The following is a 16,077-nucleotide window of genomic DNA, read 5'->3' on the forward strand; positions in this document are numbered from 1 at the left end:
TAGCTATATTAGTTTCTATCAAGTGTTGGAATACACATTGTCACAGCCGAGTGTTAGTTTGAAGTCATGGCAGATGTGAGTGGTAAGAGTTACACTATTGAGGAGGGGTTAGTGGCGAATGTGCGGGTGCACGAATGACAGCACACAGGGCAGAAAATGAGATAGATTATGGGAGCATTCCAGGAAAGATTTAATAAGTTCCACCAAGATAAATAACACTTATCGACTGGGACAGATGTGCTTTTGCCTCAGGCAGTGTTAAAGACAGACCGTGAAGTGGAAGGAAGAAGATACGAGAAGAAATGTGCTGAAGTCTGTGCTTCGATTGAACAATCCTCTATGAAGTCGACACTCTGTATACGGAGAACAACAATGCAAGATTACTTTAAAAAGGACCTTAAGTACAAACCTAATCGACCGACGTTGTTAAATGAGCTATCGGACAGAGACCAGAATGAACGTTTTAATATGCCGTGCTTTAACTAAATTCCCAAATGCACTGAGAAGTGCCAAGGTTATGTTTTCAGATGAATGTGCTATTTAACACAGCTCACGTGCTAAAAGTGTTGTTGTGTGGGCCAAAGGGAATCCTTATTAGAGTTGAGTTGGAAAGGAACCCACCTCACGTAATGATATGGGCAGGGATGACATCACATCTGCTTGGACCGTACTTTTTGAAAGGACTGTGAATGGCGCAAGATTCCACGGTATATTCAAATCATCTCATGACAATCTAAAATACTAACCTTCTTTTTAGGTTTCTTGAATTTAACTTCCATCTCTTCCTGGGTATAATAATCTGATGCAATTTGAGCAGCAGGAGTCAAGAGGGATTCCACCCTCTTCTTACTGAGACGACTTCGAACTGCATCCATAACTTGTTTCTGCCTCTCAACAACCACATCATCACCTACAAAATAATAAATTTAAAACTACTTGTGGAGAAGGAATATAGAATGATGTTCCTTTATAAAATAATATTAATTTAAAATCATTTTTTATCTTTACTGTATATACTCAGCAAGCCTATCCACAAATGCAGAATAAATAAAATATTTGAAGTACTTGAATCTAGTGTTCTCAATTGTCTGTGTACATGAACATGTGTGTAATATGAATAATAAGCTAACCCTTTCTCAATTATATGTATGAAATGAAATGGCGTACGGCTTTTAGTCTCAGGAGTGTCCAAAGACATATTCAGGCTCACCAGGTGCAGGTCTTTTGATTTGACACCCAGAGGCAACCTGCACGTCGTGATGAGCATGAAATAATGATGAAGACAACACATACACCCAGCCCCCGTGCCAGCAAAATTAACCAATGATGGTTAAAATCCCCAACCCTACTGGGAATCGAACCCTGGACCCCTGTGACCAAAGGCCAGCAAGCTAACCATTTAGCCATGGAGCTGGACAATTACATGTATGAGTATATACGAATGTAAAACTATTTCATGGTTAGTTTTACATGTGTAGTCATGGTTTGGAAAATGTCTTTTCATTTTAACATTTATAAGTCGATGGCCAAGAATGAAAGGATTACAATTCAAAATCCATGATTTTCAGGAAGAGAGCATAAAGTTTTAGCAGTTTACATCACTGCCTCTCAAAAATACACTTGTTACACAGTTTTATGAAAACTGGTCTGTACATAGTTTTTACATCATTTATTATAATCTGAAAAGTGTTACAGATCAAAATGACCCTTTCAAATTAAGCAAGCTGACTAATGTCAGAACAATGAAAACCATTAGAGGTGCTTCCTGGCATGAATACATTAGATTTTTGTTGTAACACTTTCGGAGGTTGTAGAGGTCGAAATAATCTATACACTGATGGTAAAATCTCAAACATGCTTTTCTTCTTTTCTTTTTTTAAAGTTGTAACCCTTTCATTCTCAGCTGATGATATGTCTCCCAATTATTGTGCTCTCCCTTCCTTGCTATATTTCTGTATGAACATCAGAACTAACAACAATTCAAAAGTTTCTAACATCTGTAGTTGCTAAAAAAAAAAAAACTCTTTCAAAAAGAAAAGGTTGCTACACTTAAATCCTTTAAATTAGAGAAATAAGTCGGGCCTTGTTCAAATTAGGCTATTAGCATGGTAACCACTACAAACTGTTAAAGATCCTTGTTGAGCTATCTATAGGTTCAGTATATGAAGAGCATTGGAACAAAAACCAACAAATCCACTTTTCATGTTTCAGGAAGAAGTTTCAGATTAAACACACATGATGCTACAAAAAATAATTTTAAAACTAATTAAATCATGTTTAGAAAGTCATCTGAAATGAATTGGCTGGATCACAAACCAATAAATCCAGCAAAGTATCATTGAAAAAAGGAAGAATATGAACAATTACATAAAGAACATGATAAAATATATTGGAGTTACTTCCCAATAAAGGCATAGGTTACGACAACAATATAAAGAAACATGGCACTGTGCTTACTTTAGGATAGAACTATGTATTATGGAAGATTAAATCTCCCAGAGAGCATATAAAAGCGTACACTGCACTAGGACTAGGTAATTTACAGAAACAAGGAAAAGGACAGAGAAGACAAACAGGAATATTACTCAAGTAAAATACTTTGTACAAATGAGTCTATTTAGGAAATTCCGTGTTTTTGTTTTTAAAAGAGGAGTAAATCATCCACAATTTTTTAAGACATTAAATAGTCTAATACCTCAAAATAATTAGAACTTGATGGGTTTGATTGTCAAGCAATCTGGAAAGGACTGAACGAATGACGATAATTTTTCCTGATACAGGAACCTCCTTTAGGATTTAACAAATAATGAAGATGACAAGTAAATTAAAATGACTGGTGTAATTGTTTGGAATATAATAAAACTGCTTTTGTTTGCAGTAAACTAAATGGTATTCTTAAGAATACATGCTTACTTATTAGCTACTTGACTAAATATATCCGATGTGGTCTAATCAAAATCCGGCAGATCAAAACAAGATATCTCCCTCCATTTTCTTGAGTTTAATACCTGGATAATTAAAATGAATATTTAAAGTATGATTTAACACTCGGAATAGCATTTTCTGTTACTTCATTTGGTATAGCATAGTTCTTCATAACCTGAGTAACCACAACTTTATGAATATTTATTAGGTTCCCTAATAAATGCTTTTCTGGATTTATTGGTTTTTGTTGTGACACTCGTCATATGTTAACTGAATGCCATTGTTAGGCCTATATGCTATATAGGAGAATTCATATGAATATTTTGTATTTATTATTATGGCAAAAATAATTTAGATTATTTAAACATAATGCCAGTTTTCTGCTCCACAAAAAGAAAAACGGTAAAGGACCTACAAGTAAACTCCATCCATTAGATATATTTAGTTTCATAATGTGGAGGAGTTATGCAAGACATTCTTATGATGGTGTCGTACTACAACCTCTTAGAAATAAACATGCTATTAACTCTTACCTAGAGCAAAACTCTTCTTCTTCTTTCCTCCAATTTCCTCATCATACTTGCTCAGTATGTCTCTCTTCTTGTATTCACCAAATGCATTCATTTCTTGGTCATCATAAACATCATAACCATGAAGAAGTGCCTTGGCCTTTTTATTAAAATTGCTCTGAAACAATCACAAAAGAGGAGATAAAAACAGGCCCTTTATGTTTAAGTTGTGTAACAACGACAGCAATTAATACATGTACTCACCCTTTCATACCTCTCCTCATCTATCATATTAACGTTAACAAGCACATCGTCATCTTCATCCAAAACCGCATGATCTTTCAAAGTAAGAACAACTGTCTTCCCTTCAGTAAATCGTTCCTGTACAAAAGTAAGAAAAAAATATATATCAACAAGAGCTTGCAATAAGATGACATGGAGATGTGATATTCTTAACAGTAAAAGAACTTACAACATCATGTTCCACCCTCAAACCACGTAGATCTCTGGATGAATATGCGTCTTTCCTTTCCGCTCGTATCTCATCCTCCACTAACTCACCAACACCAAACTCTGCATCCAGTTCTTCCAACATCTTTGCCTGAAATCAAGAAGAAACTTCTAATAGATATCTTGTTCCAAACATACAAAACTTAAAATAATGAAAAGGGTCTTATGGCGACGATGGGATAGGACAGAAGGAAAAGGCCATAGCCTTATTTAAGGTGCAGCTCCAACATCACCCTGGTATGAAAATGGGAAATTATAGAAAACCATCTTCAGGACTGCGGACAGTGGGGTTCGAACCCACTATCTCCCGAATGCAAGCTCACAGCTGTGCAACATCAACTGCACAGCCAACTCGCTCGGTTCTCACTTCAGCATCACACAGTGCAAACATTTTGATGCCATATTTGGTAGGCTTGCTCAGTTGAACCGAATCCGGGTGAACAACGGCCGCTGAAAGGGTGTAACATTTTATCAACTGATGTAAATTTACTTATACTACAGCAGCCTTTGCAGTTCTTCATGAAAGCATTGAAGACTGACAAATGGCAGCTAGCTCATTAAATTTTCTTCTCTTATCCCTAGTGTTTTCCTCATGCGCATGCGACGTAATAAAAGCAAAAACCTGTTGTAGCTTATTGCAGCCTGCAGAATTTGGATTCCAGTGTCGTTGGATGTCCACAGTTCTCTTCTTTCGTACCAAGAAGAGCAATCGCATCAAAGCCATAAATTTACAGTACTTCTTGTAGTTTCTTTAGAATCTCCTTCTTTGTAAAATTATGTATATTTCACAACTGATATCAACGAATTTCAGGAACCCTTCCATTTCATCTTAAACAAACTCTTAAAAACACTTCATTTTTATTTACCGAACAGGAAAAATCCAAACTCATACATATGAACCCAGGACTCCCCACTGCTAAAGCTCTTCCCAAAATTCACAAAACCGGAATTCCCATCCGGCCAATTATCAACTATAGACCGAGCCCCTTATACAGAATATCACAATTCATCCAATGTTTCTTAAGAAAAAATTATCAATTCTTATCCAAAAAGTCTATTAAAAACACATCTGAGCTAGTAGAAAAACTAAACAAGTTCAATTTGCAACCGGATCACTCCATCCACTCTTTCGATATTGTAAACATGTACCCAAGCATACAAGTATCAAAATTAATTCCGATAATTATAAACAATTTAAACAAAAACAGCCACTTAAGCAAACTAGAGATACAAGACTTTATCACAATATTAAAACTTATCATCGACAATAACTTCTTCACTTTTGACAATGTCATATATCAACAAAATGGTTTGGCAATGGGGTCACCGGCCTCAGGTATCTTAGCAGAAATATACCTGGACTTCCTCGAATACACCAAAATTGACAACGAATTCGAAAACATTCTCTTTTGGGCCAGATATGTCGACGATGTCTTTGTAATCATGAATGAGAAATCAATTAATGCACCCACCACCCTCTTAAGACTCAACAATATTGATCCTCATATCAAATTCACACTAGAATCTGAATCAAATCAAAAAATCAACTTTCTAGATTTAACCATCACTAGAAACTCAGATTCTTTCAGTTATAAAATTTTCAGAAAACCCACTCAAACAGCCTCCACCATTCGCCAAGATTCAGTGCACCCCCAGTCCCACAAACGAGCCACATACAACAGCCTAGTTCACCGAGCCTTCAGCATACCTATGTCCAATAAAGATCTAAAAAACGAACTCAACACAATCCGCGGAATCGCAAAATTAAACGGCTTCAGCAATCATTTTATAGAAAGGATAATCAATAAACACAAACATCGCCCAAAAACTACCCTCAAAAAAGAAATAACCAAACCTCTAACATTTTCCACCTTCACGTTCAACAATGATATCTACAAGTTAACCAACATCTTTAAGAAACAAGGAGTTAAAATAGCCTTCAAAACCAACAATAAGAACATGAATGTTTTATACAATACTTCACACATCAACAAGACCAGCAGTTTTTTAAAATCAGGAGTTTATAGGATCAAATGTACCACCTGTAAAAAAACCTACATCGGGCAAACCGGGAGAAACTTCATTATCAGATACCACGAGCACACTAACGCAATAAAATACAACAAGTTTTCAGCCATCGGCCAACACATGCAAGATTATAACCATAATTTCACCAATATTGAACAAGACATGGACATCCTCGTATTAGCAAACAAGGGCCCTTTACTGAACATAATGGAAAATTACTACATACACCTAGACCAATACTTTAATGCCAGTCACAATCTCAATGAAATCTCAGAGAAACCCAACATACTTTTCGATCTATTTATCACTTTCCTCAGAAACAATAATGCAGCCAACCTAAACTCAATCCTAAATTTAATCAAAGGTACTTTTCCAAGACAATTACACTTTCTCCCGCACCCTTCAGCCCCACCTTAAGCCCTCTTCCTAAGCCATATTTCATTTCAATACAAGAACTTACTGATTTCCATGATTATAATTTTTACAACACCCCATTTATACTTTATTCTTTGTTAAAAACCTCTTAGTATGTATATTCCTTGTATTATTAACTATTACCATAACATCTCATTTCACTTGTTATTCTTTAAAATAATATTGTCTTAGGATTTCGCCACAAATGATCTTCGCTCCAATACGGCTGATGATGACCCCTAGATGGGTCGAAACTAGTACCGTATAATTTTGTAATTTTGTGAATATATTGTAGTATTGAAAAGGTGGAAACATTTACGTTATTATTATTATTACTTATATATCACATGGTTTAGTCCGAGAAACTGTCCTTATTATTATACTTTTCAGCCTTTGAACGCAATGAGAGTTTGCCCACCTTCCTACATTGTCATTTCCTAAATTATTATTCCTCCTCCTCCTCCTCCTCCTCTTTTCCTGACCATCAATGTGCCTGTAACGGAGACTCCCGAGTATCATTCAGGGCCAGCTCTTCTTACCCTCAGAGAGTATTCCCTTCAGTTTGATGTCTGCGTCATTGGGAGGCCATTTCGCTTCAAAACCTTTTCAGCTGTTCACCACCACATTGCTCTAGGATGCCCTCATCCTCTTGTTGGTTCCTCGATAGCAAGAGTTCTCTGTACGGGACGATTTTCATCTCTATGGTGTATGTGTCTGTACCAGCGCAACTGCTGCTCCTCCAGTTTCCCACAGATAGTAGGGGCAGTAATAAATTATCCTCGCACATGCTCACTGTGTAATCAGTCAGAGTGAGACCCGCTGACCAACGTAGCATCCACATATCCAAGACGTGCATTTGCTGATCGTGCTACTTCTACTTTGTCCAACATTCAGAGCCGTAAATGAGGGTCTTTCAGTTCTACAGGCAGCTGTCTGTCACACAAGATACCTGTCAGCAAATGCCATTTCATCTATCCAACAATGATGCAGTGCTTCACGTCGTCATTGATCATGGCATCGGTGGCAATAACAAAGCCCAGGTACTTGAATTTCTCCGTCATTACCAGTGGTTCACCAATTAGGTAGACTGCGTTAGGTGAAACTTAAACTTCTGGCTTGGCGAAGTTACAGAACATATACTCTATCATTTCATGACTAATTCTGAATCCATTTGTCCCAAGTGCTTCCCTCCGAAGTTCTAAGACTGCATAGACCTCTTCACATGCTTCACCAGCTAGCACTATGTTGACCACGTTCACAAGAGCCCATGGTAGTTCTGGCATCAGCTACTCTGTCAGATAGTTAATAACAGTGTTAAACAGAATTGGGCTCATGGCTGAACCGTAATGTATGCCTACGTCAACAGGGAAACTTCCAGAGATACATGAATTACACTTTCATAGAGGGACGGACATACATCACGGTTACAAATTTCCACATTCTCATCACTCAGGTCACTATCACTTTCAATATACTGAGCCCGTATTCAGTGTTCAGGCCAATTAATACAGAAAAATTACATAATAACTTATCAATAGATTAAAATAATAGCCCTTATAATTTTACATTTCATTCTGTGATATATGGTGAAATTGACAGGATACCAGCAGCACCAGTTGTCTCGGGAGAAGATCAGGCAAGCGTATTTCTGTTACAAGAGAAAGGACTGAGAACTGTTGTTCAGCCCAAACGAGCATGACAAAGTTATATTTGAAGCTAAGGAAGAACCAAGAGCAGACAATGGAAAGACTAATGGAGGCACTACCTGATATCCGACGTGAGGTTAGTAATGGGAGAAACCTAAGCTGATTGGTGCAGACAGTGAGTGTCTGAATTTTGAAGAAAATGGAACAGATGCATTAAATCAAACTATTGAAAAGATAGCTAATGCTTAAAAATTATTTGACAAGGTTGGGTTTGGTGCCCCAAACGAGCGTGAAATGATGGGAGAATGTGAATTAATAAAAGCTCATACACGAGGTAAGATAGCGTGTTTTGATTGAGCATCTTTGGTGTCCAGTATGTCTTTTTATCTTCCATCTTACGTCCACAGAAGTCTTTGTGTGTTATGTAAGTCTTATGGCTTATGACTGTATCCTTACACAGTCAGAGAGACTTTGGTTTTTATATTAAGAAGCATTAGTTAAATGAAGGAACTTTAATTTCGAGAGAGAAGTGTTTGAGTTATAGAACATTTAACTTGGGAAACTGGAGTTGGAAAGCGATGATGATGATGATGATGGGGGATGATGATGATGATGATGATGATGATGATGATGATGATTTGGAAACTTAATTGTGGAAGGAAGAACTATGACTCTGTTCAGAGATTACAACATATGTAATGTCTTTGTTAATGAGAGACCGGATAGTCAGCTATGAACACACTATTTGAACCTTATTTAGCCATTCTTAACACTAGAACGGCTGAACTTTCCTCATACGTATAAAGGCCGCAGGCGGTCAATTTGACTGCTGCTTGTTACTGACATCCAGGATCTGGGAAACATGCGAAAGTTCAATAATTAAATTTAAATTTAAAACAACATAATTAACTATTGGGATGTATTGTACAGAGATCAATCCATCGTTAAATATTAATAATTGTTCATATTCTCTCACTAATAGGAAACAATGAAATAGTTTGGCAGACTTGCTATTGAAAGCCTTTGTGAAAACTTATGATAAAAATAACCGTCTCTATTTGTTTACAAGCCTATTTAGGCACTTGACAAGCAATTTATGCAAGTTATTACCTTACAAGAATATTTTACACATACTACTTTGTTGCACGAAGAACATGTGTCAGAGGATTTGTTCTGTTTACAATTGGAGTTCACTTGACATTGTCGTCGTTTACGACTGGCACATTGGACCCGAGTCTGAGGCTCAGGCTGAAATGAAAAATGAAATGGCGTATGGCTTTTAGTGCCGGGAGTGTCCGAGGACAAGTTTGGCTCGCCAAGTGCAGGTCTTTTGATTTGACTCCCGTAGGCGACCTGCGCGTCGTGATGAGGATGAAATTATGATAAAGACGACACATACACCCAGCCCCAGTGTCAGCGGAATTAACCAATTATGGTTAAAATTCCCGACCCTGCAGGGAATCGAACCAGGGCCCCTGTGACCAACGGCCACCACGCTACCCATTTAGCCATGGAGTTGGACTCAGGCTGAAGTGTAGGGAGTTCAATCAAGCAGGATCTTGCCTTCAGAAAATCAGATCTTAGTTCTTGTATTACTTCAAGAATATAATCATGTCGAGAGTCCCGTAACTTCCTTGTAGACTATCCATGAATTTATTGCTGCTAGATCAAATACGTTGTAAAATCCTCACCTTTGGCATCCAGCCCTAGTGGGGTATTTATGCGCCATTCAATCAGCTACATCCACACCGTACTTAGTTTCATTATAAAATTCAGTAGTTCTAGGGAGCTTCTTGTTATCTTCACTGACTTGAACGCTCGGGTGTACAGTACTTAGCAGAAGCACATTCCTGTTCACTTTTCCTTGATATACTGTGAGAGTAGTGTGATCTTCCTTCTGAAGTACGACAATCACGTACAGATTCATACGTAGTGCTTTGATTGACTTCGGGATTTTCTTCCTCACTCGATTGATTGTTCCAACAATACTACTTCTCTTCTCTTTCAGTCTCTCAACCAACTTTATCGATGGAAAAAAGTTATCAGTGGTCATGTTACGTCCTTTCAAGAGGTATGGGTCCATAAGTTTCATGACATCATTTTCAGGCAGTGACTCATTGGCAGGTCGCATTTCGTCTTTCCCAAGTTCGTCTTTCCCAAGATAAGCAAACCCATTGCACACATACTTGGAATCAACATCTACCCGTAGGCAGAATTTTATGCTAAATTTATCAGGCTTGTGGGCCATGTACTGTGTGAACCTGCACCGAGCTTTGCTGGGGAAGAGTTGTTCATCAGCTCTGACATTCGCTCCTGGTTTATAGCACGCATAACAATTTCTCAATAAATCTATTCCAAATAGCAAACGCCGAAGTAAATTTATCTGTCTGCAAACGAGTGCATCTAGTTTTACAGAAATCAAAGCGCAAATACCTTAGAATTTCTTTGAACCTGTTCCTTGCCATAGTGTTAGTGAAAACAGAGCGACCCCATAAAGAAGACCACATATGATCTACGGCTAGACTAGTAAGTTTATAAGCTCCACAGGAGTATAATAAAGCAATAAAAGCATCTAATCCTTCCAAAGAAACAGACCAATTATTATCCATTGTCTGACTACGAGCTTCGGTCTCTGTGCACATTTTCATATGCTTCAACATGGATGTGTCAATGAATAAACGCCAGGCACTAACCTTGCTATTAGTCCCCATATTACGCTTAGCATGAGAAGTAGGCCCCGCTGCCTCTTTCAGTACATTCTGAGCAGCCATCCAAGAGGGGTTCTCACTACCGTCGATAACAGTCCAAATAGTTGTTCCATCCTTACCACATAACGAATTTAGGACGTGGAATTATTGGATTCTGTGATTAAGGGAAAGATTGTTCTTCAATTAAAGACCAGCAAAACATGCAGATATACATTGTGATAGACCTGCCTTGGGTAGTGAGGTAATTTGCAGTACCGTCGTGTATGCCTGGACCAGTGGAGGCCAGTGCGTCATTTATTCATTTGGGGAATTGGAATCCCAGATTTATTTAGCTGCATTAGGAGCTTGGATCTCTTTGTTATTCCACCATATAACTGTCCAGTGAGAGTAATATTGTCTATAAAGGAGTTTGTTTTTGTTTAAGTGGCCTATTGTATATTTCACTCATGTTCCTAGAAGCTGTGATGTTTGATGATTCGTTAGTGCAGTATTCATGATTTTATTCATCCCAATTCAAAAAGGATTCATGTGTAGGATGCCATTTTATTTATTTCAGGAAACAAACACTGAAATTGTGATTGTATTTAAGTCAGCAGGGAGCCATTTAATTTCTTGTGTCACATCATTTATTTCAGGAAATAACGTTGATTTTATGGTTGAATTTAAGTCTACAGTGTGATATATCTTATGGGTAACGGTGAATCTATGGTTGAATTGATGCCCACACTGTTTTATTAATTTATTTGAGTGTCATGTATTTTATTAAAGGAAACAACATTGACAGGGATTGTAGATTAATATATTTAATTCCGCAGAAATTTGAGATCTTTGTTATTGTGAAAGTTGCATGTTTTATCGCATGTGGAAAAATTTGACAACATGTGTGCAATTATTTCTTGTGATGTTTCACTGATATGTGATTTTGTTATGTGGTTTCAGTCCACAAGTGATTTATGTGTTTGTCCAACAGGAGTTGCATATTTCTACTCGCTATTCCCCGCAGGTGACTGTTACTCTTAGGATTTTCCCCGACGCGATTAGGTTTAAGATTAGCGTTTCCACTGTGATGTTATGCGCAGGCATGAAACACGAGTACTTAAATAATGTAAACAGTTGCCAGCTGTAAGGGGGATCATTCAAGCCCAGTTTAATAAATGTTAAATGCATGTGTCAGAGCATAAAGAGCTTGTTTCATGATGGACTTTATCATGAGATCTGATCTCAAGGTTATTTTATTTATGTAAATCTGCTCCAATTTTATTTCATGTCTTAGTTAATATTTCAACAATCTTACGTCATGGTCTGCCTATCATCATTTATAATATTAGTGTCCTTGTCTTCTCCATACTATTAAGATTATATTTTCCCCAGCACTTAGATCCAAGGTGTAATTTATTTGCCGCAGACCGAGCATGCCTGGGATCCACTGAGCAGCTTAGGGCATTACCGATGTGGTATTATACGGGGACAATACACATCATCACTATCATCTTCATCTAACACTTCTCTAAGTACCTGGAGTATGTCAACAAGTTTGAAACATTGCACCATCACCTACGTACTTCATAAACTAAGAACAGAAGGAAATGAGCAGATGCATGGCCACCTACATTGTAAATAATGCAACACATCACAAGTTCATTGTTAATAATCGTGTTTGTGTTGCAGCAGTGTTGCCGATTTAAATATCAAAAATTAGAAAGTTGCAGTAGGAGGTTCTACACAGGTAGTTGAAGATAAACATGCCTGTGTTCTAATTGTGTCTTATTTCATCAAAGAAGTTACCGTTGTACTTTTTTTTCAACAGCGCGAGCGTCGGATGGTTAACAGATACAGAAACACTGCAATAAACACACCTTTATTCCACTCTCAAAAAATTCACTTAAGTACTGGAATGGAGCACTTAACAGAGACTTTATTTCTGCTATAGAAGGGATTTCAATGATAAGAGACAATGAACACAAAAGAAGCAATGATTCAGAAGCCTAAGATCAAAAACGAAGTTGTTCCTCAGATTTAAGCTACACAAAGGTAAGTCAGTCAAAAAAGAAGGAATTTCTTTACCAAACATTAGAGGTTACTCAAATAACAAATTAACAAATAAACAAATAAAGAATCTCAAATTTCACAGGTTCAGACATAACAGATGACATTTTGAAATGGTTTTCTTTCAACACTGAGCAAGTAGTGGATTATTAAAACTGCATACAAAGTCATTTCTAATGAAAATACATATACTGTAATTTTTAAGGGCATACTTTCCAATATTTAAATTACAGTAAATACTGAAAGAGATAAGACAAACCTGTTTTGCAGCTTTCTCTCGTTCCATCTGCAGTTTTCTGTTCCTCTCCACCCATGCCCTTGTGTCATCATCAGAATCCGATTCTGCCAAAGGCTTCACTCTGGCGAGCTTAGTCTCTATATGCCTCTTCTCTCTGTGCTCGTGCAACTTCTGTTTAATTCTTTCAGTTTGCACCTTCTCCTTAATGTTCAGAGCAGGTTTATGCACAAACTCTCCCATATCTGTACCCCCCATCGTGGCTCCTGAAGCCTCTCGTTCTTTCTTCTTCTCCTCATCGTCGGCTGACAAAGCAGGGATTTCTTCCACACGGAGAGGTTTGAGACCCAAACGAGCCCGAAGCTTGTTTGTTTCTTCAATAGAGAGAGATCGGTCTGAACGTGAAGCAGCTGGTGGTGAAAGTGGAGGTGGCGGAGGTGCCACTGCTGTCGAAGCTGATGCAGAGGAAGTTGAGATCAAGGGGGGTGGCGGCGGTGAAGGTCGTGAAATCTTAGGTGGTGGAGGTACTGCCACCACATCATCTGAAAAGAAAAATAAGAATATAACTATATTTTGAGATCACAGAACATAAACAGCATTTCTTCAAAGTAAACAAAGAAAGGATAAAAATGAAATAAAGTAAGCTTCAAGTATCAGCAACGAAATAAGAAACAAATCACAATTAAACTACTGTATTAACATTATTTACTAATTCACATATCAGCCATTTATATCATCCACATCTGATGTAGTTTGCTACAAAAATTCTCCAGAGTTTCCCCGATATGCTGTAAGAGGACACTATTTCACAATGAGCTGGACTGTTCTCCTTGAAGCTCCACAACCATATTCTGCAGATGGAAATTTTCCTCACTAATGCAGTAGGTCGGAGCAGCTATCATGACGAGTTTGAATCCTGTTTATGGCTATCCAGGTCTTCAAAGCCTCTTTGTTATTTTTTTAAATATATATACAATTTGCTTTACATCACACTGACACAGATAGGTCTTATGGCAACGATGGAATAGGAAAAGGCTAGAAGTGGGAAGGAAGTGAGTGTGCATTTATATGTTCGAACCCCACTGTCAGGGCTGCTGACAGTGAGGTTCAAACATACTCTCTACCGAATGCAAGCTGACAGCTATGTGACCCAAACGATGCAGCCTCTCATTTATAATACCAATATAATGGGTCTGTTATTGGACATTATAAATTTTCAGGCTAACTCCTTCCTGTTGCCAGTGTTTTGCCCCGGTGTGTTAATTTGAGCTTGTTAGTTGGTAAATAGCACACCTACCAAGACGCATGGCTAGCGCGTACCATGGAATGAGTTAGCCTGAAGTCCAATAACGGACCCATTATATTGGTATTATAAATGTACTCATTCAGGACAAATTATTCAAGTTCCCTAAGGGAATCTATATCCATATCACCTCTGGTTTACTTAGGAAGCCATGGCAGGCGAGGCGTTGGAAACCCATACTTGCTTCCAGCCCTGACTCAAATTGAAGTTATAGTCTGCTAGGTTCTTAGCTGTCTTAAGAGGCAGGTGGAGCATAGCATCACTGATATCTCCATGGACTGGCATTTTAATGTTGTTGATTATTTTCTTGTACTCACATAGAGTACCTTGAGTGTGGGCTATAAAGTGATGGGTCAATTAACATCAACGGCATTGATATTCTGAAAACATCTCAATTTAAATATCTGGGATCACTTATCAATCAGATGGTGACACGCTCTCAGATGTTCGAAGCAGAATCAATGTTGCCTGAATTAAGTGTCGCCAAGTCATAGGAGCCCTTTTTGATGGGAGGGTGCCAGTGTATCCAAAATCTATAGAACCATCATTAGACCAGTGGAACTGTATGGAACCAAGTGTTGGTCAGTTACAAGGAGACAAGAATAACAGCTGCATGCCATGGAGATATTGCTTTGCTGGCCAACGGGACTCACTAGACTGGATCACATCAGAAATGAGGATGTTCGGATAGTGTTTGGTGTGGCCCCAATTCCTGAGAAAATGCGAGAGAATCATTTGCAATGGTATGGCCATGTGCTACGCAGAAACAGTTCTTCAACTGCGAGAATGGCATTACACGTAAGTCCTGAGAGCCACAGACCACGAGGTCGACCGAAGAAGTGCCAGCTCGGCACTCTGCGGAAGGACATGCATGTGGCAAAAGACTCTCCTAAAGATGTGCAAGACTGCATCAAGTGGAAAGGAAAGTGCACAACAGCAGACCCTGCAATTAAGTGGGATAAATGCTAAGAAGACTCCCATAGAAGAGTAGTTTACTGATGAATATTTGGTGGTGGAATATTGCTAAGAACAAGACACCAAGAAGTGAGAGTGAATCTTATTGTGTCCGATACAATTCAAATAGTGTGATTCAGCTTATGCGTCAACTAGTTCGGATGACTACTGTTCAGCCATAATGGCGAGCATTCTGCAGCAGAGAAAACAAGGCGAAGACTGAAGATGGTAAGGTAGAAGATGAAGAATCCCAATGAATCATCCAAGCGGTGACTATTTTGAGTAAAGACCCCAGTTTAATTCCGTATGTTCCACCTGATCAATATACAAAGATCGCAATCTAGGCAACAGCTCGCCTCAAGCAGTAGATAACACTCAGTGCACCATATACTCAGCCGCTAAGAGCAAGACTACACGAAATCAAGGGAGTAAGTTTAAACGTTGATCCTTTTTTTAAACAGATTTCCATATGATTCAACATTCCTTAATTTTAATTCTCTTTCTTCCCAGACATCCCCCCACTCGTTTCAATCCAGATATAAAATAGCTACAAACATGTAGTGACTGTTCCTTAATCTACAAGAATCTCTCATTTTCACCATCAGTTTTCATATCAACTACAGGATGTTCCCTCAAATCAATTATCATACAATAATGTAATGAACTATATCTGCTGAATCTAGGCTCCACACACAGCACAAACATTAAATTTCTTGCAAAGACTTTAAACATACCTGCATACCAGTACATAATTTGTGAAGGACATTTTATAATTTTTGGTGCATAGCAAAGATTACTA

The 16,077-nt window shown here is 38.1% G+C and overlaps 1 protein-coding gene across 1 annotated transcript in view; it reads right to left on the bottom strand.

Annotated features, from left to right (window-relative positions):
• Positions 1-16,077, bottom strand: part of LOC136881299 (U4/U6.U5 tri-snRNP-associated protein 1) — a 137,386-nt gene that overhangs the window by 42,257 nt on the left and 79,052 nt on the right. Inside the window, exons 2-6 of the mRNA XM_067154099.2 lie at positions 13,046-13,563; positions 3,907-4,035; positions 3,699-3,815; positions 3,459-3,612; positions 747-910 (exon numbers count right to left, since the gene is read on the bottom strand). Coding sequence (XP_067010200.2) covers positions 747-910; positions 3,459-3,612; positions 3,699-3,815; positions 3,907-4,035; positions 13,046-13,563 — 1,082 coding nt within the window. The remainder of the gene's footprint in view (positions 1-746; positions 911-3,458; positions 3,613-3,698; positions 3,816-3,906; positions 4,036-13,045; positions 13,564-16,077) is intronic.

This window comes from Anabrus simplex, chromosome 9 (assembly GCF_040414725.1).
Source record: "Anabrus simplex isolate iqAnaSimp1 chromosome 9, ASM4041472v1, whole genome shotgun sequence".
Taxonomy (NCBI): domain Eukaryota; kingdom Metazoa; phylum Arthropoda; class Insecta; order Orthoptera; family Tettigoniidae; genus Anabrus; species Anabrus simplex.